The 26868-nt window shown below is 39.3% G+C and overlaps 2 protein-coding genes across 3 annotated transcripts in view; both read left to right on the top strand.

Moving 5' to 3' along the window:
- LOC102786262 (uncharacterized) overlaps positions 1-12699 on the top strand; it is a 31147-nt gene extending 18448 nt beyond the window's left edge. The window contains exons 32-50 of the mRNA XM_087844603.1: positions 201-2519; positions 5171-5364; positions 5693-5861; positions 5973-6217; positions 6332-6515; positions 6855-7059; positions 7144-7319; positions 7420-7489; positions 8171-8307; positions 8397-8428; positions 8522-8687; positions 9262-9363; positions 9458-9498; positions 9628-9750; positions 10365-10466; positions 10825-10947; positions 11319-11358; positions 11682-11805; positions 11930-12699. Coding sequence (XP_087700729.1) covers positions 201-2519; positions 5171-5364; positions 5693-5861; positions 5973-6217; positions 6332-6515; positions 6855-7059; positions 7144-7319; positions 7420-7489; positions 8171-8307; positions 8397-8428; positions 8522-8687; positions 9262-9363; positions 9458-9498; positions 9628-9750; positions 10365-10466; positions 10825-10947; positions 11319-11358; positions 11682-11805; positions 11930-12137 — 4760 coding nt within the window. The 3' untranslated portion in view covers positions 12138-12699. The remainder of the gene's footprint in view (positions 1-200; positions 2520-5170; positions 5365-5692; positions 5862-5972; positions 6218-6331; positions 6516-6854; positions 7060-7143; positions 7320-7419; positions 7490-8170; positions 8308-8396; positions 8429-8521; positions 8688-9261; positions 9364-9457; positions 9499-9627; positions 9751-10364; positions 10467-10824; positions 10948-11318; positions 11359-11681; positions 11806-11929) is intronic.
- A 2460-nt stretch (positions 12700-15159) lies between these two features.
- gtf2h1 (general transcription factor IIH, polypeptide 1) lies at positions 15160-26769 on the top strand. 2 transcript variants are annotated; one of them, XM_087843176.1, is made up of 15 exons: positions 15160-15323; positions 15724-15892; positions 15985-16177; positions 18816-18981; positions 19080-19173; positions 20209-20358; positions 20441-20520; positions 20611-20744; positions 20825-20912; positions 20994-21082; positions 22257-22374; positions 23811-23901; positions 24382-24497; positions 25849-25941; positions 26028-26769. In XM_087843176.1, the coding sequence occupies exons 2-15, from the start codon at positions 15739-15741 to the stop codon at positions 26112-26114; spliced, it is 1653 nt and encodes a 550-aa protein (XP_087699302.1). In that variant the 5' UTR covers positions 15160-15323; positions 15724-15738; the 3' UTR covers positions 26115-26769. The 2 variants fall into 2 exon arrangements, with proteins under 2 accessions (XP_087699302.1, XP_087699301.1); XM_087843175.1 differs by having other exon boundaries at positions 15707-15892.
- The last annotated feature ends 99 nt before the right edge of the window (positions 26770-26868 follow it).

Genomic DNA, 26868 nt, shown 5'->3' with positions numbered 1-26868 from the left:
AACAACCACAAGAACAATTCCCACAACAACCACCACAGGAACACCTCCCACAACAACCACCACAAGAACAATTCCCACAACAACAACCACAGGAACACCTCCCACAACAACCACCACAGGAACACCTCCCATGACAACAACCACAAGAACACCTCCCACAACAACAACCATAGGAACACCTCCCACAACAACCACCACAGGCACACCTCCCACAGCAACCACCACAGGAACACCTCCCACGACAACAACCACAAGAACAATTCCCACAACAACCACCACAGGAACACCTCCCACAACAACCACCACAGGAACACCTCCCATGACAACAACCACAGGAACACCTCCCACAACAACAACCACAGGAACACCACCCACAACAACAACCACAAGAACAATTCCCACAACAACCACCACAGGAACACCTCCCACGACAACCACCACAGGAACACCTCCCACGACAACAACCACAAGAACACCTCCCACAACAACAACCATAGGAACACCACCCACAACAACAACCACAGGCACACCTCCCACGACAACCACCACAGGAACACCTCCCACGACAACAACCACAAGAACAATTCCCACAACAACCACCACAGGAACACCTCCCACGACAACCACCACAGGAACACCTCCCACGACAACAACCACAGGAACACCTCCCACAACAACAACCACAGGAAATCCTCCTACACCACCTTGCAATGACGAGTGTACATGGTCATCCTGGAGTAATAAGAATTATCCCAGTAGTACTCCAGATGGTGGAGATTATGAATCCATCGCTAACATTACTGATCTGGACCTGAGTGTGTGCACAAAACCGCTGAAGATACAATGTAGAGCTAAAGATTCCCCAGATATCTCGCTGGAAGACTTAGGTCAAACTTTAGTATGTGACCAACAAGATGGACTTATCTGTCATAACAAAGACCAAGGTTTTCCTCCAAAATGTAATGACTATGAAATACGAGCTTTATGTTGCCGTTATCCTTGTGACACAACAACCACTGTATCCACAATAAAAACAACCACAGGAACACTTCCCACAACAACCACCACAGGAACACCTCCCACGACAACCACCACAGGAACACCTCCCACGACAACAACCACAAGAACAATTCCCACAACAACCACCACAGGCACACCTCCCACGACAACCACCACAGGAACACCTCCCACGACAACAACCACAAGAACAATTCCCACAACAACCACCACAGGCACACCTCCCACAACAACCACCACAGGAACACCTCCCATGACAACAACCACAGGAACACCTCCCACAACAACAACCACAGGAACACCACCCACAACAACAACCACAAGAACAATTCCCACAACAACCACCACAGGAACACCTCCCACGACAACCACCACAGGAACACCTCCCACGACAACAACCACAAGAACACCTCCCACGACAACAACCACAGGAACACCACCCACAACAACAACCACAGGCACACCTCCCACAACAACCACCACAGGAACACCTCCCACGACAACAACCACAAGAACAATTCCCACAACAACCACCACAGGAACACCTCCCACAACAACCACCACAAGAACAATTCCCACAACAACAACCACAGGAACACCTCCCACAACAACCACCACAGGAACACCTCCCATGACAACAACCACAAGAACACCTCCCACAACAACAACCATAGGAACACCTCCCACAACAACCACCACAGGCACACCTCCCACAGCAACCACCACAGGAACACCTCCCACGACAACAACCACAAGAACAATTCCCACAACAACCACCACAGGAACACCTCCCACAACAACCACCACAGGAACACCTCCCATGACAACAACCACAGGAACACCTCCCACAACAACAACCACAGGAACACCACCCACAACAACAACCACAAGAACAATTCCCACAACAACCACCACAGGAACACCTCCCACGACAACCACCACAGGAACACCTCCCACGACAACAACCACAAGAACACCTCCCACAACAACAACCATAGGAACACCACCCACAACAACAACCACAGGCACACCTCCCACGACAACCACCACAGGAACACCTCCCACAACAACAACCACAAGAACAATTCCCACAACAACCACCACAGGAACACCTCCCACGACAACCACCACAGGAACACCTCCCACGACAACAACCACAGGAACACCTCCCACAACAACAACCACAGGAAATCCTCCTACACCACCTTGCAATGACGAGTGTACATGGTCATCCTGGAGTAATAAGAATTATCCCAGTAGTACTCCAGATGGTGGAGATTATGAATCCATCGCTAACATTACTGATCTGGACCTGAGTGTGTGCACAAAACCGCTGAAGATACAATGTAGAGCTAAAGATTCCCCAGATATCTCGCTGGAAGACTTAGGTCAAACTTTAGTATGTGACCAACAAGATGGACTTATCTGTCATAACAAAGACCAAGGTTTTCCTCCAAAATGTAATGACTATGAAATACGAGCTTTATGTTGCCGTTATCCTTGTGACACAACAACCACTGTATCCACAATAAAAACAACCACAGGAACACTTCCCACAACAACCACCACAGGAACACCTCCCACGACAACCACCACAGGAACACCTCCCACGACAACAACCACAAGAACAATTCCCACAACAACCACCACAGGCACACCTCCCACGACAACCACCACAGGAACACCTCCCACGACAACAACCACAAGAACAATTCCCACAACAACCACCACAGGCACACCTCCCACAACAACCACCACAGGAACACCTCCCATGACAACAACCACAGGAACACCTCCCACAACAACAACCACAGGAACACCACCCACAACAACAACCACAAGAACAATTCCCACAACAACCACCACAGGAACACCTCCCACGACAACCACCACAGGAACACCTCCCACGACAACCACCACAGGAACACCTCCCACGACAACAACCACAAGAACACCTCCCACGACAACAACCACAGGAACACCACCCACAACAACAACCACAGGCACACCTCCCACAACAACCACCACAGGAACACCTCCCACGACAACAACCACAAGAACAATTCCCACAACAACCACCACAGGAACACCTCCCACAACAACCACCACAAGAACAATTCCCACAACAACAACCACAGGAACACCTCCCACAACAACCACCACAGGAACACCTCCCATGACAACAACCACAAGAACACCTCCCACAACAACAACCATAGGAACACCTCCCACAACAACCACCACAGGCACACCTCCCACAGCAACCACCACAGGAACACCTCCCACGACAACAACCACAAGAACAATTCCCACAACAACCACCACAGGAACACCTCCCACAACAACCACCACAGGAACACCTCCCATGACAACAACCACAGGAACACCTCCCACAACAACAACCACAGGAACACCACCCACAACAACAACCACAAGAACAATTCCCACAACAACCACCACAGGAACACCTCCCACGACAACCACCACAGGAACACCTCCCACGACAACAACCACAAGAACACCTCCCACAACAACAACCATAGGAACACCACCCACAACAACAACCACAGGCACACCTCCCACGACAACCACCACAGGAACACCTCCCACGACAACAACCACAAGAACAATTCCCACAACAACCACCACAGGAACACCTCCCACGACAACCACCACAGGAACACCTCCCACGACAACAACCACAGGAACACCTCCCACAACAACAACCACAGGAAATCCTCCTACACCACCTTGCAATGACGAGTGTACATGGTCATCCTGGAGTAATAAGAATTATCCCAGTAGTACTCCAGATGGTGGAGATTATGAATCCATCGCTAACATTACTGATCTGGACCTGAGTGTGTGCACAAAACCGCTGAAGATACAATGTAGAGCTAAAGATTCCCCAGATATCTCGCTGGAAGACTTAGGTCAAACTTTAGTATGTGACCAACAAGATGGACTTATCTGTCATAACAAAGACCAAGGTTTTCCTCCAAAATGTAATGACTATGAAATACGAGCTTTATGTTGCCGTTATCCTTGTGACACAACAACCACTGTTTCCACAATAAAAACAACCACAGGAACACTTCCCACAACAACCACCACAGGAACACCTCCCACGACAACCACCACAGGAACACCTCCCACGACAACAACCACAAGAACAATTCCCACAACAACCACCACAGGCACACCTCCCACAACAACCACCACAGGAACACCTCCCATGACAACAACCACAGAAACACCTCCCACAACAACAACCACAGGAACACCACCCACAACAACAACCACAAGAACAATTCCCACAACAACCACCACAGGAACACCTCCCACGACAACCACCACAGAAACACCTCCCACGACAACAACCACAAGAACACCTCCCACAACAACAACCACAGGAACACCACCCACAACAACAACCACAGGCACACCTCCCACAACAACCACCACAGGAACACCTCCCACGACAACAACCACAAGAACAATTCCCACAACAACCACCACAGGAACACCTCCCACAACAACCACCACAAGAACAATTCCCACAACAACAACCACAGGAACACCTCCCACAACAACCACCACAGGAACACCTCCCATGACAACAACCACAAGAACACCTCCCACAACAACAACCACAGGAACACCTCCCACAACAACAACCACAGGCACACCTCCCACAGCAACCACCACAGGAACACCTCCCACGACAACAACCACAAGAACAATTCCCACAACATCCCATAAAATAATTACAAATAAAATAAGTACAGTGGTAATACCACCACCAACAAATGGAAGCTGTATGTGTAAATACCAGAATCATTCATTTCCTGCTGGTAAGTTTTGTGCTTCTTTCCTCGTTGTTTTCCATGCAATAATTATTTAGTTATTAAACTTTATTTTCTTATTTTGCCTTTCCTTTTTATAAAACGTTTTTTCATAAATTGTTTAAAAAAATTTTTTTCCACGTCCATTGAGGAATAATTAACTTTTTGTGCTGAAACTTGAAGTGGCCACAGGAAAATCTAATAATCAACTCTGTTGCCAGTGTGGCCAACTCACAATGTTAACAACTGTACATTTTATAATCCATTATTAGTTATTTAGCTCTAACTCAATTCTTATTGTCACATAGATAGCTCCATGTACAATGAGACTGATGGAAAAGGCTGGTGTTACACTGCAAAATGCAATTCATCATGTGGTACCGAAATCCAATCCCGGCCATGTCACCTTACAACTCCACCAACTTCATCTATTCCCTTAACGAGCTCTAGCACTCCAGTAATTCCAAAAACAGACTGCTTCTTTCTCAATCCACCTAGAAAGGTATTTGAATTAAAATATGTAGGTGAAGAAAAATTCCACTGCTGTCTTTACTAAGTTATTTAGGCTGAAATATGAAACAAGGTCAAATTTATAATTTTATGCAATGTAACGGCTTTGCTAGCAATTCCACTGTGGTTGCATTTCTCGTTGGTACTGAAAGTTCTTACTAAACAGCCTCTGCAACATTTGTGGACATACAGATAAGTGTTAAATTTAATACATTTGACGTGATTTATAGTGTGTATCAGTGTGTATGCCTCTTTTAGGCTAAAATATAATGTAACTCATGTGTAATTCATTGCTAAAAGCACTGTTTTGCTCTCATCAGAATGGTGAAACCTGGCATTCAAACAACTGCACCACAGAAAGTTGTGAAAATGGTCAACACATTACAATACATGTGCCATGTAATGTAAAAAATATTGTTTGTGAGAATAAGCAAACACCAGTTAAAGTTTATGATGGAAATGGCTGTTGTTTCCACTATGAATGCAAATGTAAGTTTCAATAAAACCCTTTTAAAATTCCACATATTAAAGCTGCTAAACATGTAAGTAAATTACAAAATTATTTTTTGTTTTGATGCAATCTCAATCTAATATTTGCAGGTGTTTGTGGTGGCTGGGGAGATCCTCATTATGTGACATTTGATGGACAATATTACAGCTTCCAAAAAAATTGCACTTATGTCCTGGTTAAAGAGATCACACCTCGACACAATTTTAAAGTTTATATTGAAAATGTAAACTGTAATCCCACTGGAACTGTGACCTGTCCTAAATCCCTTATTGTGTATTACAAAAACTATACAGTTATTCTCACACAGGAGAGAGGAGCAAAGACTGTGAACAAGGTGGGTATCACTTAGACAAAGTGTCTTAAAAGTACTGACATTATAATATATTTAAATATTATGCAGCACCATTGAGATATTTCACTAATAGTAATTAATGCTAAAATTCCTTAGGTATATCTCAACGGCAGTCCTGTCACTACTATGTTTACAAATAATGACATGACCATCACAAATCAAGGAATTGAGATGCGGTTAACAATCCCAAAAATTGAAGCAGTTGTGATGTTCAAAGGTCTTTTATTCAGCGTAGATGTACCAATGACTCTTTTCTATGGCAACACAGAAGGACAGTGTGGTAAGCTAATAGTTGAATGTCTTAAAGTATTTTATTGTGAAAGTTAAATGAACATAATATGGTAGTAAATAATGCTAGAAATAAGTCTATGTTCTAATTAAAAACCTATATTTACAAGTCAAATTTTCCTTGACAATCTGTGATGGTTATAACATTCTCTTCTGCATTAACAGTTGCAGTTTTATTGAACTTGTGACGGTGCTGTTTGTAGCCCATATGATTAAAACATGGGCTACTGTATTGCTTAGTAAAGAATGCCAGGCTCATATACAGGCTGATAGTCAGTTTGTCCCTGTGTTTGGCTGTAATCTGTATAATGTTAACATTTCTTTTCGCAAGGTACCTGTGACAATAACACAAAAAATGACTGCAGACTGAAAAATGGTCAGATTTCTCCATCATGCTCTGACATGGCATATGATTGGCGTGTATCTGTCGACAATAAGCCATACTGCAATGGGCTTACCACTCCCACTCCATCTCCACGTCCAACTTCACCTACAATATGCAACAAAAGCTCACTTTGTGAAATCCTAAACAGCGAGTACGAATTTACAAAATAAACACATGTTAGTTCCATCAGTGAGACCACTGGAGTAATCTTCTTTATTTGACATTGTGTTTTAAGGGTATTCAAGGAATGCCACAAAGTAGTAAGTGTACAACCATTTTATGAAGCCTGTAATTTTGATACTTGCTACACAACTGTTGGTATGGGATGCAGCAGTATTGAGGCATACAACTTGATGTGTGCTGAGGCATCTATCTGTGTAGACTGGAGGAACGCTACTAAAGGAGTGTGTGGTAAGACGGAGCTTTTTTTCTTAGTTTTTTTTTTAACCATAATGTTGTTTTAGATGTTTTCTACCCATTTTCATCTTAAATACATATTTGTTTCTTGTAGAATATAAATGCCCAGACAATAAAGTCTACAAGCCTTGTGGGCCAACTGTTGTTCAAACATGCAATGCAAGGTAATCACTACATTATCATAACTGCACCCAAGTAACACTAAACACAAAAGTACAGTTACAGGTGTAATAAGAGCACTCAAAGAGTGCAATCCCCCACAGCGAGTGAGGCCTATACTAAAACTTTGATGTTTTATGACTTTCTTTATATTAAAATGTCCTCAAATGCTCAGCTAACCTAGGTACTCATGTCTCCAAAAGCCTAGTGTGTTGTTGGAAAATTTTAAGACTATCCATAACAAATGTGGAGAATATAAAGTTTTTACTGATTTTCACATTTGATGTCACGTTGACTGGATTTTTTTTACCCAAATTAAATCTGTTATTGGTATCTACCGTCACACAAAATGTAAACGTATCTTAAAAACTGTGAATGCTGGACAGCTAACAAACAGACAGACAGAGAAACAAACAGAACAGATTACATCATGCCTTTGGGGAGGATAAATACAATCAGTCTTGAACTAACTGAAAGTTGAATGCAAAGTGGTATGAGATGAAAAATATGCATCAGTTTTAGTGACATTTCAGGTCATTATTTGTAGTAACAAATTTCAGCCTGAACCAAAGGGGACTAAGTGATGCTACTCTTACTCCAGTACATAAGTACTACACTGACATATAATTATAAATTCTTGTTCTATTTCTGAAGTAATGATACCTTTTAACTGACTTCTTATTTAGATACAATGAACAGTTCTCTCAGCAATGTAATGCAGAAGGTCCTCAAAACAAGAACTGCAATTCTTTTGGAGAGGGGTGCTTCTGCCCAGGGGGAATGACTTTGTTCAGTTCAACCTCTGATGTCTGCGTCTCATCCTGTAAGCATATTTTCTGTTGCATATTAAAGAAAAATCTAATGTGAATCTTTGTAAGTATACATGTGAGCTGCTTGTTTTTATGATTTAAGGTTGCACTGGACCTGATGGCAAACCTAAAGAGGTAAATACCATGATATTCTACATATACATTTTCAATTATTCACAGTGTATTTGTTGATGTTGTGTAAATAATTCTTTTTCATCACCCATATAGCTTGGTGAAACCTGGAAGATTGGCTGTCAGGAATGTGTTTGCAATAAGAACACTTTTAGTGTGGTTTGTAAGAATGTAACATGCCCTACTCAAAACCCAATAAAGTGCACCGAAGGTGAGGTGCTGGTGAACAAAACAGTGGACTGCTGTGTGACACCGACATGTGGTAAGTTGTTTTGGATGTCACGTATCCTCTTCTGCATGAATCAAAGCAAATATGAACAGTTATTCAAAATAAAAAATTAAAATATTTTAAGGCACAGTTTAACATAATTTAACAACAGCAATAATCAGCTCCTTAAATTAACTGGGTTTAGAAAAGGATTTTTTTTTTTTTGGGCGGCTGCTCACTCACTGAGCTAAACCCAGGAATATGCCCTTTAAATATGATATTTTTAGCTCATCTGGTTGAAGGACCTTCATCTGTTTGTCTGTCCATCCACAAATCACAATGCTCCTCCTAAAGAGGAATTGAAACTTGCACACAATGATCAATTTGGTCTATAAAACTAATTTTGCTCAAGGTTAAGGTTGGGGGTTTTTTTTAGGAAAAAACCTGTGAGTTGCAACTGATTTTGAGCCAGATGAGCTAAATATCATTGATGTTCTGGATCTATTTCCATTTTTTTTAAATATGTGTTTTCCAGAAACACCTGCTGTAAAATACTCTAATTAATTCTGGATTTTACTGGTTTGTTTTGTTTTATATCCACTAATGCTGGAACTATTTCCACCAACAGAATGTAACACGAACACGTGTCCATTGCAACCACATTGTGACGTGGGATTTGAATTGAAGGTTAACACCCCAAAGGATAAATGCTGCCCTGTTTACAGCTGTGGTTAGTCTAACTTATAGGTGTTGTTTATGCAGTGTGTGAAAAGTCTTAAACTAAACTTTAATCTAATTATTTTTGTGAACACTGTCTTATTTAGTGCCCAAAGATGTGTGTGTCTTTAATAATACCGAGTACAAGGTAAGGAATAATTATAGTGAATATTTATATTTATTTATATGTATTTTGGAGGGTTTCTTTAAAGGCAATATTTATATTATGTGTTACTATTAAGACTGTTAAAACATTACTTTTTATTTTCACACGCAGCCTGGTGAGGATTTCCACAAAAGCCCATGTGAACGATGCCACTGCACTAAAACCAAGAATTCCAAAATGGAGCTGAACAGCTACGAGTGTAATAAAATACAGTGTTTAATAATTTGTGACAAGGTACTTTTTGATGAAATATTTGTATTTTCATTCATTCTGAATGTGAACCACTAATATTATATGTAAATAAGGATTTTAAATGACCTCACATTTTACATCCAGGCTCATTTACTCACATACTTTATTTTTTGAAATCTAAGATGAGTGTGTTTTTAAAACAGGTGAAGATTTATGTAATTTATGTAGTGTATTATTATTGATATGTTTGAAGACCTGGTCTAAATATTGGAAAGTGCTGCCCTAAATGCTGTTGCTGATTTGTGAAATCAATCTTTAAAAGGGTTTTCATTTGTTCACTTCACTTGACTTTACATATCTATCTATAAAATATTTGTTAAATATCTGATAAATATACTTTTTACCAATTCAGCAAAACTTCTACTCAACCTTCTTAAGTAGCAATGAGAATATTTCTGGAAAATAATATTGCTCTAATATTTTACTATTTGAGTATCACAGATTTAATAGCTACCACAATCTGCTAAATACCACTTGCAGGATGATTATTAAGTATTTTGTAACTGCTGCCTACTAATCATGCTATATGTAGATTTAACTGGGTGAGGTTTCAAACAATATTAAATGTTGTATTTTTTTTTTTTTTTTTTAAATAGGGCTATGAAATTACGGATGTGCCTGGATCATGTTGTGGAGAATGTATAAGGACAAGCTGTGTTGTGAATGTCCCAGGCGTTTCTTCTCCAGTAATTATTAAGGTTGGTACAACATGAAACACTTAATGAGTTGTGATATGAAAAAAATATCTTCTTAATAGTCAAAGGAGCTTGCAAAGAAAAGTGTCTGGACTTCTTTAACCTCTTAAGCCCCAAGCCTACCTGATCTCCTGCTTTTTGCCTCCGTATCAGGGGGCGTTGGGGCTTAAGAGGTTAAGTTACTTGAAGACGTTTCACCTCTCATCCGAGAAGCTTCTTCAGGATGAGAGGTGAAACGTCTTCAAGTAACTTAAAGAAGTCCAGACGCTTTTCTTTGCAAGCTCCTTTGACTACGATAACCTGGATGACTGAGAACCTTCGCAGACATATCTTCTTAATAACTGACTACTGTTCTTCACAGCCTTCTCAGACTTGGTCAAAGGATCAGTGTACCAAGTATGACTGCAAGAAAGTGAACAATGAATTTGTAGTTTCTGTACAAAACACAACATGTCCTCCATTTGATCCCAACAACTGCATTCCAGTGAGTACAATCCTTTAAAAGCAGAGGTTTTGTTTCTTACAGCCAAATATTGACACTCAAAAAAGAACATTTGAAAGATTATTTTCTTTCTTTCTTCCTTTCTTTGATTTTGTTTTATAATTATAAAATACAATTCCTAAAATTGTAATTTTGATTTAAATGTATTTAAAATGCACAGAAGCCAAAAACAGTCAATGTAAACTACATCCAAAAAAAAGTATGCATCATTAAATTAAAATAACTGCAAAGCCAAATTTTTTAAAATACATCGTAAAACAGAATCAACCTGCTATTGGGTCTTCCAACAGTTTTTTATACAAGTAAGTTGTGTAAGTTGCTAATGTTTACAGTACAAACTCCCTGTTTTGCAGGGAACTGAGCAAACAGATGCAAATGGTTGCTGCAAAATATGTAAGTATTAAAAAAATCACATTACACAGTATTACTTTATATTTTTGAAAATGTAATTTCATATTAATATATGCCTTCATAAATCATTTATAACTGTTAAATCTCAAATATTTTCTTCTGTTACCCCAAGAAAGAAAGCCAATGCTTATAAATTTCCTGTCAGGCAAACCACAAACAAATCATTTCAGCAGCATGTTTTCATTCACAAAGGCTTCTAGACTTAAGAGCTTTTTTAGGTGACGATCAAATTATTAAACGTGAACAACAAACAGAAGATGATAATTACCAATCCGGTCATTCAAGTGATTTTCTGTCATTCACAGGTCTGCCTCCTTCCCCCTGTAAAATCCACACCAACACCACCTATCTGTACATAAATGACTGCAAATCAGTTGAGGAAGTGGAACTCACATCATGTGAGGGATCCTGTGGAGCATCCTCCTCAATGTGAGATTCATGAAAATATGCAGAAACAAACTATTTACTCATTCATGCTAAACTGCATGTGCCGTTTTTTATGATAATTTCTTATTAAACAGTTGTTTGTTTTGGAAACTATCTTTATATGCAGGTATTCGGCAAAGGCCAATAGCATGATGCATTCATGCACCTGCTGTCAAGAAATGAAGACCAGCGAGAAGGAAGTGCAGATAAAGTGCTCCGATAACACCACAAAAATGTACAAGTACATTTCAGTTGACCAGTGTGGCTGCAAAGCTGCTGAATGCAAAGAGCATGATTGTAAAGATTGTGAAAAGAAAAATGAAAAACTGAACTAGAAAATCGGACCAACTATTGTCAACTATTTCTTCCTAAAACCTATCTAAACAATATAAACTTAATATCAGAAGACTAAAAACAAAACTCGATGCTAAACCTCTTAAACAGCAGAGATGTTTTAGTCTGAAACTTGCATCTTCTTAAGTTGTCTCTTTCTAACTTACAGTCCCTCTCCAAACATTTGCATGTACTGTTTTGGAGGTGGGAGAAAATAATATATTTCTGTGGTGGGTGTGTCCTTTTATCTCTCCAGAAGTCATTCCTTCACAAACTTTATGATGTGCCATTTCAGCTTCCACATAAATTTAGAAATTCAGATTTAACCGAAATCGCAGTAATTCAGTCATGGCTCTTTAAATTGGAAAAAGAGTTCCATATAAGAATGGGAAAACCAATAACATGAATTTTAAATTATAGTTGAACATTGTTTCTAACAACACAATTATGTAACATTCAATTTTATTATTAGCAAAAGAGTTAAAAGAATGTCTAAAATATCTTTGTCAAATATCTGATATTTTCAACTACTTTCTATTTCAATAAAATTCAGCATGATCATGATCATGTGTTCTTGTTTTGGTTTTATATCCATTTTCTGTGTGGTCATTCATTTTGTAGCAATAATTGCATGGTATTTGAAAATATACCATCATTAATATTACATGTATTGAATTTGGATTATTTGATGTGATGCTACTTGAAACAGCTATTGGGTGCAAAACCTTTCAACTCTAAAATATCTTTCTGCAATTGTCATTTGTAATAAACCAAAACGTATAAGCCAATTTGTTGGCAAAGAGTCAAATGCACTTGCAGCACAGATTTTGAGTAGCTGGAATAAAAACCTCATCCAGAATTCACATTAGATTCAGATTAACTCTGACAGAGGGCAGACAGGGTGGCGTGGGTGGAGACAAGTGTTAAGGCTTGATTGGTGACAGAAGGATTGCAGCACGATTGAAAGGGAAGGGTTTCAAAGCTGTAGTGAGACTTGCTATGATGTATGGTTTGGAGATGGTGGCACTATAAAACAAAGAAAAAATGGAATTGCTATATATGCAACTGGGTATAGGTAATCTATAAAGCAATAAGGAGGGTAAAGCTATTAGTGAAGCAGCTGAGATTATTCAGCCAAGGCAAACTTTGTTTAAAAATTTGAAGCAGCCAGGAAAGTAAGAGCATGCAATCTATTGTTATAATATTATGAGCATTAAGAAAACTAATTATTAGAAAGATGTATTAAAAGGTTGTTTTTATTCATATTTTTTCTAAAATACTAACACTTTTAGACTCTATATAACCCAAATGTCATGGCGGCAACTCACTGTATGTAGATGTATGACCAAGATGACCTGCTGAATGTCATTACTCAACAGAATTCCAGAATGAGGAAGAAAGTTGATTTAAGTCACTTTGAACATGGCATGGATGGCAACCAGACTGGTCTCAGTATTTCAGAAACTGGTGATTTACTGGGATTTTCCCTCACAACCATCTTTACAGTTTACAGAGGATGGTGCCACAGTGAGTGGTAATAGTGAGAAGGACTCATCCAGGCTGGAAAAACTGATCAGGAAGGCTGGCTCTGTGGTCGGCATGAAGCTGAACACTTTGGTGACAGTGGCAGAGAAAAGGACACTAAAAAAACTGCCTGACATTATGGACAATGCTGGGCATCCTCTGCACACAGCCATAAACAACCAGAGGAGTTTGTTCAGTGATAGGTTGCTTCTCCCAAAGACAAGAACCAACAGACTTAAAAAAAACTCCTTTGTCCCACACGCCATCAAACTGTTTAACTCCTCTCTGGAGGGGAGAGGGAGGGGAAACAGGAGGACAAAGGAGGGGGGAACAACTAAGCTGTAGTGCCTTTTCACTGTCCAATACTTTTTATAATAACCAACGGTGCAATAGACATCAATATTTGAAATGTGCAATTCCCTTGTATTCTTATTCCTATTTATTCTATTTATCCCTTTTGTATACTCTTTATTTATATGTCTCTGTCTCTGTATTTATATATGTGTATATATGGTATTCTGCTCACATTCTGTAACTTTTGTTGGTGCTGTGCTATTTGGAAACCGAATTTCCCAGAGGAACTCACCCGAGGGAAATAAAGTTCTATCTTATCTTATCTTATCTTATCTTATCTTATCTTATCTTATCTTATCGCCTTGTGAAGTCAGAAAAGACTAGCCAGACTACTTCCAACTGATAGGAATGCACCATTAACTCAAATAACCGCACACTGCAACCAAGGTATTCAGGAGAGGATCTCTGAATGCACAAGATATCAAACTTTGAACGCAATGAGCTACAGCAGGACCACAATGAGTACCACTCCTGTCTGCTAAGAACAGGAAACTCAGCTACAATTCATGCAGACTGACTAAAACTAGACAACAGAGGAATGGAAACACATTGCCTGGTTTGATAAGCCTTGATTTCTGCTGGAACACTCAGATGTTAGGGTCAGAAACAGAAACTGACATTTCAGGCTGCAGGTGCTATGATGGTGCGTAGGGGATATTTTCTTGTTAAACTCTGGGCCTGTACATAATGAGCATCATTTAATTGCCACAGTCTCCAAGAGTATTGCTGTTGACCACGTTCATCTCTTTAGACCACAGTGTACGCATCTTCAAAAAATATTGTTTCCAACAAGATACGTGTGCCACAAATCTCAAAACATCTCAAACTGGTTTCGTGAACATGACAATGAGTTCAGTGTATTCAATGGCCTCACCAGATCTCAGGTCAATAGAGCAACTTTCGGAAGTGGATGAACAAATCTGCAGCAAGTGTGCGATCCTGTCAGATCAATATTGACTAAAATCTCAAATGAATGTTTTAATCGTGTTTTATCCTCCTTAACAGCATCGTAATTACTGGTAACACATCTGTCAATTTGGTTAAAATGCACGTTAAATAGAAATCGTACCTTTCACTTCTGCCTTTGGTGGAACGATGGTCTTCTTCGCCTCATCCCACCGGAACCTTTATAGTGTAACACACCGCTCGGCAGTCATGTCGGCGCTGAAGTCGAGTCGCTCGTTGCCAGAGTCCTGAAAAAAATCGCCAGTGTAACTCATTCTGCAGTTTTTATACTGAAGAATAAAGCGTGTCAAGATTATGTGTTGAGGGGAAGCAAGGCGTTCGTTGCAGTATTGATTTATTTTGAGGTAAAGTAAGTTTTCTCCCGACTTCACCCTGAAGCTTTTTTCTTCTTCACTGTTAGCTAACGTTAGGCAGCTTAGCTGAGTAGATATAATAAAACAGTCAACACCACGTCGACTTTGCATATGTTTAAGTGCCATTAAGGTTATATAGGACAGACTTCCTAAGAAGGAGAACTTACAGTTATGGCACTACAGTGGAGGGAGTTTAAATTATTATTGCTTGCAGCTTATTTGAGGTTCTTGAATAAACTGAGAAATAAACTGTTCGCTTTTATTTGAGCTACAGTTAGTATTTTTTCATTCCACTAACCCATATTTGTTGCTATTCTCCATTTTATAGTGCGTGATTACATTAACGGGTAGTTACTACTCATAATCAGCAGCAGTTTATCTGTTTTCTCAGTTAGTTGCTTGAGCCATGACATCGCTATCAGAGGAGGTTCTGCTGGTGGTGAAAAAGGTCCGCCAGAAGAAGCAGGATGGTACACTCTATCTGATGGCTGAACGTATAGCCTGGGGTCCAGAAGGCAAAGATCGCTTCACAGTCAGCCACTTGTATGCAGATATCCGCTGTGAGTACTAGATGCCGTTAAACTACAAATCGAGGCACAGAAATGCTCATCTCTACGAAAATTGCTCAAGCTGCTGTTTCTGCTCTGTACAGGTCAGAAGATCAGCCCTGATGGGAAAGCCAAAGTCCAGCTCCAGCTCGTCCTTCACACTGGCGAGAGCACCACATTCCACTTTGCCAACGAGAGCACTGCACTCAAAGACCGAGAGGCTGCCAAGGAACTGCTGCAGCAGCTGCTGCCCAAGTTCAAGAAGAAAGCCAACAAGGAGCTGGAGGAGAAAAACAGGTACATTTTTAACGTAAATACATGTATCAAGGGTAATGTTTTAGCAGAAGTAATCACAGTCTGTACTAGCCTGCCTGCAGTAATATGTGGTGGTCGTGTTTGTAATTCAATTTTGGATGTTAAAATGGGGGCCTTCATTTACAAATTGTGTGAACTGGGGTGTAGATTCCCAGCTGCATTTGTCTTTTCTGAGAAGTTGGATCTCAGAGCTTTCAAACCTGAATGGACCGCAGTCGCCCAGTAGAAGTGGAAAAACCTGGTTTTGTTTGTTATCTGGAAACGTAGTCATTCAGCCATGACTAGCAATACCTGAAATGCAGTGCAATGCCTGCTGCAGCACATTCACAAACAGAGCTTGATCAGTTCTCTGAGTCAAAATACATAACAGTGGTAGTACAGATTATTTTAAACTTTTACTTCTGTTTATCAGATTGGTGTGGCTTTCCACATTTTTGAAGATAGCATTCCAGTGGAAATGCCAAACTGGGAACTCTGGATTTCTGACTCCAAATGGAACGTAGCATTACCTCAGTGTTAGCTCTCATATTCAGATTGGCAGAAGCTAGAGAGGAAAACACATTCTCTGTCATCCATGACATTATTTACTTATTCCTTTTGGGTTGGGAAGTAATAAAATCATACATGCAGTCCATATAGTTGCCAATAGTATTCTTTGTTAAAATCTCTAGTTGTGTTTGTTTTGGGCCTTGACATGTAATAGAGGGATGCTGCTGCTAAGATACTGCGAGCTACCTTATCTCATCACATGTGACATATTTGCATGAGACAGTTTTACCTTCATTTTCTATCAATTTTAAAGCTCTTTTTTTGTAATGTTGGTTCAGAGTTCTCTGTAAACTCCTATTGAGTTCTCAGAGTCCATCTGTGTGAATGCCCGATAGTTGTTCATATTTATTTAGTATCATGATAATCCTTTTGGCTCTGCCACAGGATTTCCCATTTTACAACTATTCTGCAAACAAAGTGCAAATCACAAATGCTTGTCCTGCAGACCTGTGTGGAAATATACTCATTATTATTTATATACACATTTATATATAAAGAATGACATCAGTTCAGTTTAATTCAATTTTTTTTAAATTTGTTGGTTTACATTGTGTTATATTTGACTTACATTTGACTTTAGTAATAAGAGATATTACGTCTGAGATGCATTTTTAGTGCAGTTGGAATTTATAAATATGTATAAATAAAGGCTGGTAAGAACAAGAGAGGGGAAACATAATGATAATCTCATTATTTACCTGCTCTTTTCAATAATAAAAATATAATAAAAATATAATCAGCTGGCAGCTTTCACATGAGTGGCCAGTTACATTTGCACTGTGGGCATGCATTTACTAATGTAAACAGGAAACAGAGGGTAATTTTGTGGAAAAATACTATGGGGAGTCAATGATGAAGTGAAACTGTTACTCAAAGAACAAACTGAGTATAAAGTGGTCATGGTAGTAGACAACAGAATAGGAGTTGCCACAAAAGGAAAATGCATCTAGGAGCATTATCCATACACACACATTTAAGCTGATTAGGAAGCTGTTATGTTTCTGTTTAAATTTTGTGGCTGATGAGACTAAACCAGTAAACAAATGAGGGTGCCAGCATTAGCATTTCCAAAAGTGTCTTTTCTGCCCATCTAGACAAAAACACAAACCCACAATTTTCAACCAAAGCTGGACCAGCAGCATTTCTAGGTTAAAGGATCCTAAAATGCTGCAGAAGTAGTGTAAATGGTGTGGTGTGTGTGTCTGATCTTACAAGATATGGCTAAAATTAATAAAAATAAATACATTTTTTTAATTATATTTTTATTAGTTTTTCTGTTTTCACAAATAGTACATAATTACATAACATAATAAAGTGTACAATTCAGAACCATAAATAAATAAATAAAAACAAACAAAAAACATAAACAAAACAAAAACAAACAGACTGATAACTAAGCACAGAACACCAGCTCAGTTCCATCTAAAAAAACAAATAAATAAATAAAGAGAGAATACAATACAGTACAGTACCTATGGTCCCAGTAGTACATTGCAGTTTGAACACTCAAGAGAATCCTTGTAACATAATATTAGAAACATCAGGTTCCACATAATTCAAGTATGGTTCCCACACCTTAAAGAATTGATCTGTTTTTGAGTGCAGTATATATGTAAGATATTCCAATGGCACTAGATCCAACACTACTCTTTGCCAACCTTTAATAGTTGGTGCTTTTTCATAAATCCATTGGAGTAGTATATTCTTCCTTGCCGCATAGGTGAGAATACAGTACAATCTCCTATTATTCTTGGATATTAATCGCCGGCTGGGGAGGCCCAGTATAAGAGACAGAGGGTCCATCTCCAATTCACAAAATAAATACAATTAACGAAAATTCTAAAACCAAATTGACCTTGTAGTGCAATAAAAGTTAACAAAATGAATGTCTGCATAATAGTACACAGATCTGGCACTTCTTGAGTCAAAGATCGAATTGTCAATTTGCATCTATCTTATTTACTGAGCTGACTGAGAAACAGAGTAAAGCAAATAATGATGCTCCCAGCTCCTTTACATTTGTATGTGTCAACACACTTTTACTCTTTTATTTTTGTATTTTCTCCTGCAGGATGCTTCAAGAAGATCCGGTGCTTTTCCAGCTATATAAAGACCTTGTGGTTAGCCAAGTGATCAGTGCTGAAGAATTCTGGGCCAACCGGTTAGGAGGCATTAACAACACAGACCCCTCACCGTATAACAACAAACAGGAAGTTGGTATATCTGGAGCATTTTTGGTGAGTCCATGAAGTCTGACATAATTATGTCACATTTTCTAATCTGAAGCTCTTACCTACAGCTAAAGTTTAACAGATCTAACTTTTATGCTCCACAGGCAGACATTAGACCTCAAACTGATGGTTGCAATGGCTTGAGATATAACCTGACAGCTGACATTATTGAATCCATCTTCAGAACATATCCTGCAGGTAAAGAATTATGTTATCTCCAACTCTTAAGCCCATAAAAATCCCAGGAAGTGGTTATTACAAGCTCAGGTTTTTATTTCAGTCAAAGCCTGCAACAATGATTTTTAAGGCTGTTCGATATTACAATATTTATCGGATGACGATATGAAAACGTCTATTATTTAATATTACGCTGTCCTTTGTTTCATGGTGTCGCAAAATAAAAAGTTTACGGCAATATTTTTTTCATGGTTTTGATGGTCACTGTAGTTGCTATATTAAAAAGTTCTCTCTTACTCTAATATTTAAAATAACTACACTATGGATGAACAAGCGACGGTTTTACGCGTTGTCCTTAGCAACAATGACAGTAAACTCAGCGTGTGGCGCCGCCGTCCGCTTGTTTATTTTCCACATAAACCTTTCACAGTAAAGCTGAAGATCCTGTTGTGATTTTTCATAATAAACCAAAAATGATGACAAACAGAAAGACCAGTCAAAACAAATCAAGGACCTTATTTCTAAACGAGGGGCTACCTCTGTAGCATGGACATTGTTATGAAAAGTCTGACATGGACCAGAAAACTGTACTATGCAAATTATGCAGAAAACCGGTCCCCACCTCAGACTCAAACACGGCAAACATCTTTTATCACCTACTTAAGAGTCACATAAAAGAATATGGAGAGAGTGCTCAAGATAAACCATGCATCGGTCAAAACACTCGACTCCAGGTACACGACGCCCAGCTGGAAATACTTCACGCAATTCGTGTTACTCGAGATTCACAGAATTTACAGAAAATGTAAAAGTTTTTGTGATGTATATCGTTGTTGGGGCGATAAATGTCTTGTATCGGGATATAAGATTAATGATTTTAATAACTGGCATGCAATCAATCAGAAAGGAAGCAAAACTACAATTTTCTCACTGAAGCAAAGTTAGTGAGAAAACTGCATAGAGCCTTCGATGTTTTTCCTCAGTCTATTAAATGTGCAGCTGGTGTCCCTCATGACATTTAGAAATTAATTTTTTGACTTTGCATTTTACTTGCAGTGAAGCAGAAGTATAGCGAAAATGTGCCTCATAACCTGACAGAAAAGGAGTTCTGGACCCGCTTTTTCCAGTCCCATTATTTTCACAGAGACCGCATCAACACAGGGACACAGGATATCTTCTCAGAGTGTGCAAAGCAGGATGAGAAGGGTAGGCAATCTGACTCCTTTCTAGGACTGCCACCACACGTAGGAAGTCATTAATGTAAAGTTTTAACATTCAATCCATGCAGGGTTAAAGTCTCTCGTGACTCAAGGAGTAAAGAATCCTTTGGTTGACCTCCAGTCGTTGGAGGATAAAACATTAGATGAGGTGAGATGATTAGCCATCCTCAGTCATTTGTGATAACTCTGTAATCATTTACCTTCCTTTACCGATCAAAACCTGTTTTTTGTGACACAGGGTTATGGAATTTGCACAACACAGCCCTCAACTTCCAATGCAAACAAGTCGGTGAAGGACAGCAGTAACTCTGCCATTATAAAGCGGTTCAACCATCACAGTGCCATGGTCCTGGCAGCAGGCTCAAGGAGAGGGTAAAGAAGTCACACTTAAACCTGAGTGCAAGCTTTTCAGCGTCTTTTATCATTTTCCTGATAATCTCCTGTTTTTGAAGGGAGTTGGCGTCTGACCAAGCCAGTGAGACGAGCAGTACAGATGGAAACTCGAGGGATTCTGACTTCTTTCAACCTCCTGTTAAGAAGGTACAATGGCTTTGCTTTTTTTCAGTATTGCTCTCTGTGTAGCAGCTTCACTGACTCTGTTCTGTGGACAAACTTTCTTAGGTTAAACTACAGGAAGCCATAGAATTTGAGGATCTGCAAAGGGAAAACAGACCAAAAACAGTCCCATTAAACCTGAAGAAGTCTGACAGGTACCACATGTCCACTTATTTTCATATATATTATTAAAAAAATTTCTGGGTGACTCCATGTTTTTTTTAATCTAATAATATCATCGGTTAACAAGTGTAAAGTGATTCTAAATTATCATTAGTTAATAAATGTAAAACATACACACGACTTATGGCTGCCTGTAGCTCAGGAGATAGAGCAGCTCATCTGCTAATCGGAAGGCTGGTGGTTTGATCGCTTGCTACTGAAGCCTACATGCCAAGATACTAAAACACCATACGAAGAGCCAAGATGGAGTTAGTTTGGGCAAGATACGAACCCCAAGTTGCTCTCAAGTTGTGTGTGAATGTTAGATAGAAAGCACGTAGAGAAAGCAATAAATTAAAGAATAAAGTGAATGGGAGAGTGAGGCAGGTTGAATAAAGTGCTTTGAGTCCTCAGGTAGAGTAGAAAAGTGATGTCATTTAGCTGTCTTTATTTTCCAAGAATTTTGCAGTTTATGAAATTGTTCAGTAAGCTGTGTTTGTGTTTTCAAATGTAGTTTATTGAGAGATTTTTTTTTTCAGATGAGGAAGTTGACAGAACAAAGACGGGAAGTTTTGGAAAGTCCGGTGTTTTTTTTAATTGCATCATTGCCTGGCTGTATCTTTTGACTAAACAATTATTAGCTCAGTAGTTCTTACCTGCGACCTCTTCTGTATATTGTTTACATGAGTTAAATAAATTGAACACAAACTCTTCACATCAGAAGCCAAAAAAGATCACATCCGTATATAATGCTAGTTTATTTTCCCAACAGAAATTCTATCTATTAATCTTAGTTTCATGCCATGTTTTTCCCTGCACTGGCTCGCAGCTCACAGAAGCACTGCATTAGGTGCTGATTGGCTGTCAGGTTTAGAAAAGTTTGTATAGCCGGGATAGTTTGTAGAACTCTACAGACAAAAATCAGCCAAGCAAAGTTTGAGAAGAGGGTTTGTTGTTGCTGATCCTTCTTTTGTACAAAGTTCTCACTTGTAGTGTTTCATAATAGATGTGATGTAATACAAGGTCAAATGTTTTTGCTACAGCATACTGTTGCTATAGCACAAGGGGCTGCTCTTCTATTTGCAGCACTGATTCATGTTTTAGGCTAACAAAACTGCCTTGTTTTTAGTCAGACTATCCAATGTGTCTCACTTCTCTTTTTATAAGGTATGCTCATGGACCTGTGCCACTTCAATCCCAGCAGTATACAACTAGCCAAGATATCATCAACTCTGTCAACTACATCCGTCATGAGATGGCTAGTTACAAGCCCAGCCTCACTCAGGTTAGAGCCCAGACTTTGTGTTTCTGTTACTTTAGCACTTGGCTAAAGATGATGTCATCAGATCTTAACCTGCATTCACATACTCATTCAGACTACAATTGGATGCATGCATGCTAATGATGAGCCTCTGTTGTGATTCAACTGATCTTTGGAGTCATTCATGCACAGCTGTAAAGTTTAGCAACTAATTTTCAGGTAAAGTTCAGGAGAACACGTGTCAGGGAGGTGCCCAACAAAGAGTCTGATATCCCTGTGATGTTGTTGTTCTTTCAGCTTAGAATTCAGTGTCGCTCCAGACACATGTTTAGGATGTAAGCCTCCAGTGCTTTGTGTCAGAAAGTCAAGGCAGAAAGGCTTTTAAACACATAGTTAATGTTGTAAACAAGTCCATTTAAATGGAAATATAAGCCAGGAAGTTGAGTGCTTAAACCCATCACAAAGCAGCCATGTCATTTACTGGGAAAACCTTGGCAGACATCCATTATTTATGACTCTTCCCTCAGAGATGGGACATTTCACATACTGAAGCTTATATTCAGTGTTGCCCATGTCAGCGGATTGGGAGACATTTCATTGTCCCAGACTGCAATCAGTAGATGATGTTGATATTTTCACTTTCAAATGGTGATTATCAGAGCTTTCTTATATATTGTAAACTTTGTAATATATTGCAATATTTAATTAGTTCAGTCTGCTACTGTTATTGTCTTGGAGCAACTGTAATCCACATAATTTCCTTATTAGGGATTAGTGAAGTATTCTGATTAACGGATGAGACAATTTTGGAATTAATTTATTCTTTGGTAGAAAAAAAGATTTAGATTATCGTACTTGAGTATTTAAATTGTTAGAGATAATCTAATAATTCAGGTAGTGACCGAAAGAACGAGATCGGGAAAACATAGGTGGAAATTGGCTTCCTCTGAAGGGTGGCTGGCCTCTCTACCTTAGAGAGAGGGTGAGAAGTTCGGCCATTCGGGAGGGGCTCAGAGTAGAGCCGCTGCTATTCCAAATCGAAAGGAGCAAGTTGAGGTGGTTCGGGCATCTGACAAGGATGCCTCCTGGGCGAGGTTTTCCGGGCATGTCCCACCAGGAGTAGGCCCCGGGGCAGACCCAGGACATGCTGGAGAGATTATATCTCTTGGCTGGCCTGGAACGCCTTGGTGTTCCCCCGGATAAGCTGGAGGACGTGGCTGGGGAGAGGGAGGTCTGGGCTTCTCTGCTTGGGCTGCTGCCCCTGCGACCCAGCCCTGGATAAGCGGAAGAAAATGGATGGATGGATAATCAAACCTCTCAGAGCTAAAAAAAATTCAATTTCAGATCCTATACATTTAATTGTAGTGTTGATATCACTGTAATTACTTAATCTGCTTACTGTTACAGCTTTATCAAATTATGAGTATGACAGATTTTAACTACAGTCACGCTTTTTGTAGGTGTTGTCCAGCACAGCAGCTACTTCTGCCATTGCAGCACTTTCTCCAGGTGGCGTCCTCATGCAGGGAGGTGCACAGCAAGCCATAAATCGTAAGTGTGTACTACAGATTTGGTAAAAGCATTGTTGCTGACTATTGACAAGCTATAAACGATTGAGCAATATGATGAATGTCAGCTGAGATGTGGGCTGATCAAGTAGAGTTGTCACCCGGGGCGAGCGGCGTGGACAACTTGTGAACAAGGCAACGTAGGATTTTTCCAATTCATATCATAGGTGCATTTAATAAAAATCTTGGACAGTTTAAATCTCAGTGACCTCAACATCACAGTTAGAAGTTTCTGTAAATCTTGTTAATGCGATAACTCAAAAAGGAAGCCACCTAGGATTTTGATATTCATATGTTAGGTGTATCTGCTAGGAGGCTGAGGGGGTAGCACTGGCAGCTGCCAGTATTTTTCTGTCCTTAAATGTGTTTAATTACCACCACAAAAACGATCGGTTATCTTGTTTTGAAACATATTTTACCTAACAGCTTTGAAAATAATTAAGGTTTGTCTTTTTCCTTCCAGAAATGGTACCGACCGAGGTTCAGGGAGAGTTGAAGCATCTTTATGTAGCTGCTGGAGAGCTATTGAGACACTTCTGGTCCTGTTTTCCTGTAAATACACCGTTTTTGGAGGAGAAGGTGACTGACATTCATTTTGTTTCCATTATCCCTGTGACCCATATATTTGACTACACAAGAAAATCATCTTTGTATTTAATGTATATTTCTTCCTCCATGTAGTTTTGGGAGCAATTAATTAATTAACATTAATATTGAGTGAACATTAACATACTGTGCGAAAGTCTTGAGCCAATCTTTTTTTATATATTTATTTATTTATTTATTTATTTCTAGGACATTGGGAAATAGGTGCTGTGTGTACAGTGTATATAAGGAAAAAACAGTTTGTACAATTCTAACAAAAGCGAAAGTTTATATTTGGTATGACCACCTTTATTCTTCGACGCAGCCTGAACTCTCTTAGGCAAGCTTTTATGTAATTTCTCTAAGTAGCCCTTTAGAAATATTTCTTCTGGCTTCTTGAAGGATATTGTGTTTGGGATCATTGTTATGCTGTAAAATGAAGCAGATGTTTTCCGAACAGTATTGCAAAAATACTAAATATGTTATCTTTGTCATTTTTCATAGAGTGAACTAAAGAATGAGGAGGAATTGTGTGGTTTTTGCATGTGGGGGGGTGTCAGGCTGCTAGTAACAAAATGTGAAAAATTACAAAAAATTGGCTCTTTTTTTTTTATGCCTGATGATTTCGTAGGTCAGTAATATGTCTGTGTAGGTTCTCAGTCATCCAGGTCATGGTACTCTATGGAGCTTGGAAAGAAAGTGGCTGGATTTCTTTAAGTTTTCATTTTCACAAAATGAAAAGTCTGCTCACTTTCTGTCTAAGCTTCTTAGACCAAAGGTCAGCAAAATATATCAAAATGAGGGGTGGCTCAAGACTTTCTCACAGTACTGTGTCTTTGAGTTTTGAAATTAAAGTGGAAGAAAAAAGCTTTTGTCTTTAAGTTTTTTGACACATCTTAGTAGCAGCTTTCCCAATTGCACTGTTATTTCAGGTTAAAAAGACCTGTGTAAATGAATTTGACTCTTAACTGAAATTATCACTGATACATTAAAACTGAAGCTATAAAATCCCATGTAAAATCTTGGTAAAACAAATAAAAAAGAAAACTGTTTTTAAGAGTTTGCTGACTTGGCCCTTTTTCTCACTTTGGCAATATTGTGACATCTGTGACTCATCCCACCAGCATAACTAACCCCAGCACTTAAGAAATGTCCTGCAAACTCATGGGTAAACTAAGTAAAACAGTAACTATACTTAACTAGGTATTTGCTATGAAAACTAGTAGACATGCTTGCCACCGTAAAGCTGAAACTTATGTGAATCAGTTGACTTCTATCCATGTCTGCACACCATTAACTTAGTCTTTGTTTGTTTTTTACATTTATGTGTTTTATCTTTTTGCAGGTGATTAAAATGAAGTCGAACCTCGAGAGATTTCAAATGACTAAACTTCATCCTTTCAAGGAGAAAATTCAGCGTCAGTATTTGAGTACAAATGTAAGTTTTTGAGCCATCAACAGTGTTGCACAGGCTTTCTTTCACCTCGTAGATGTAGCGCTAAAGTCTCTTTGGTATTCCCACAGCTCACAGGGCACTTGGAGGAAATGCTGCAGACTGCCTATAGTAAGTTCCAGATCTGGCAAACTCGTCGGATGATGAGGAAAACCTGAGCTCTGACATTTTTTCAAAGAGAAACCAAGAAAGACAGTAAAGTGGTCGGACAAATGACTTGTGAAGGTCCTCCGAACTGCTGTGAGCAGACCACAGACTAAAGCCTAATGGAACACAGTTCACAAGGGCTTAATGAGGAGGATATAGAGGGATGCTGCTACAACCCCAAATGTTCAACAAAGACTAACTGCATTTCAGTCACAGAAAACTGTAATTAGTTTCTTTCTCGTTTCTTTCTCTTTTCTTTGTCTTTTCCTAGTGTTTGAGAGATTGGTGCCTGTAATGGTTAAAACAGGACTTTTAAAAGGGTTTAACATGACCAAAATGCAGATGGAAATGAATAAAACTACAAAAACGGCTCTCAGGACAACCGTGTGAGATGCAAGTGGAGGACTGCCAATGTGTTTCATCAGTGCACAGAACAGAAAGAAATGTGCATTGATGTGCAAGATACCCCTCTGAACTCTGGATAGATTTGTTGGAACAGTTGTCCGGAAAATCTTAATCAAGAGGGGACGTGAATATAGCAATACTCTAAAGACATTTCACACGCGAGTGCATTACGTGTGGCTCAAATCACACTGTCACTGATGTGTAACGTCTGCACTGAAGACAGAAATGTAACTCTGAAATAAAGTGAGGCATAAAGCTTTTGTTCATCATACTGCTTGTGTAGACTTAGTTATTTCATTTAAATCTCCACACTGCAGCTTGTTTTGCTTTGTTTTTTGTTTTTTTTCGAATAATGTGATG

This window comes from Neolamprologus brichardi, chromosome 7 (assembly GCF_056152115.1).
Source record: "Neolamprologus brichardi isolate AB-2024 chromosome 7, ASM5615211v1, whole genome shotgun sequence".
Lineage (NCBI taxonomy): Eukaryota > Metazoa > Chordata > Actinopteri > Cichliformes > Cichlidae > Neolamprologus > Neolamprologus brichardi.
This window is presented reverse-complemented; position numbering and strand designations above follow the sequence as displayed.

Coding starts and splice junctions, on each gene's coding strand:
- gtf2h1 (XM_087843176.1), top strand. CDS start 15,739: ATGACATCGCTATCAGAGGAGGTTCTGCTGGTGGTGAAAAAGGTCCGC. Junction 22,375..23,810: donor ACAAGCCCAGCCTCACTCAG/GTTAGAGCCCAG, acceptor CGCTTTTTGTAG/GTGTTGTCCAGCACAGCAGC. Junction 25,942..26,027: donor GTCAGTATTTGAGTACAAAT/GTAAGTTTTTGA, acceptor GTATTCCCACAG/CTCACAGGGCACTTGGAGGA.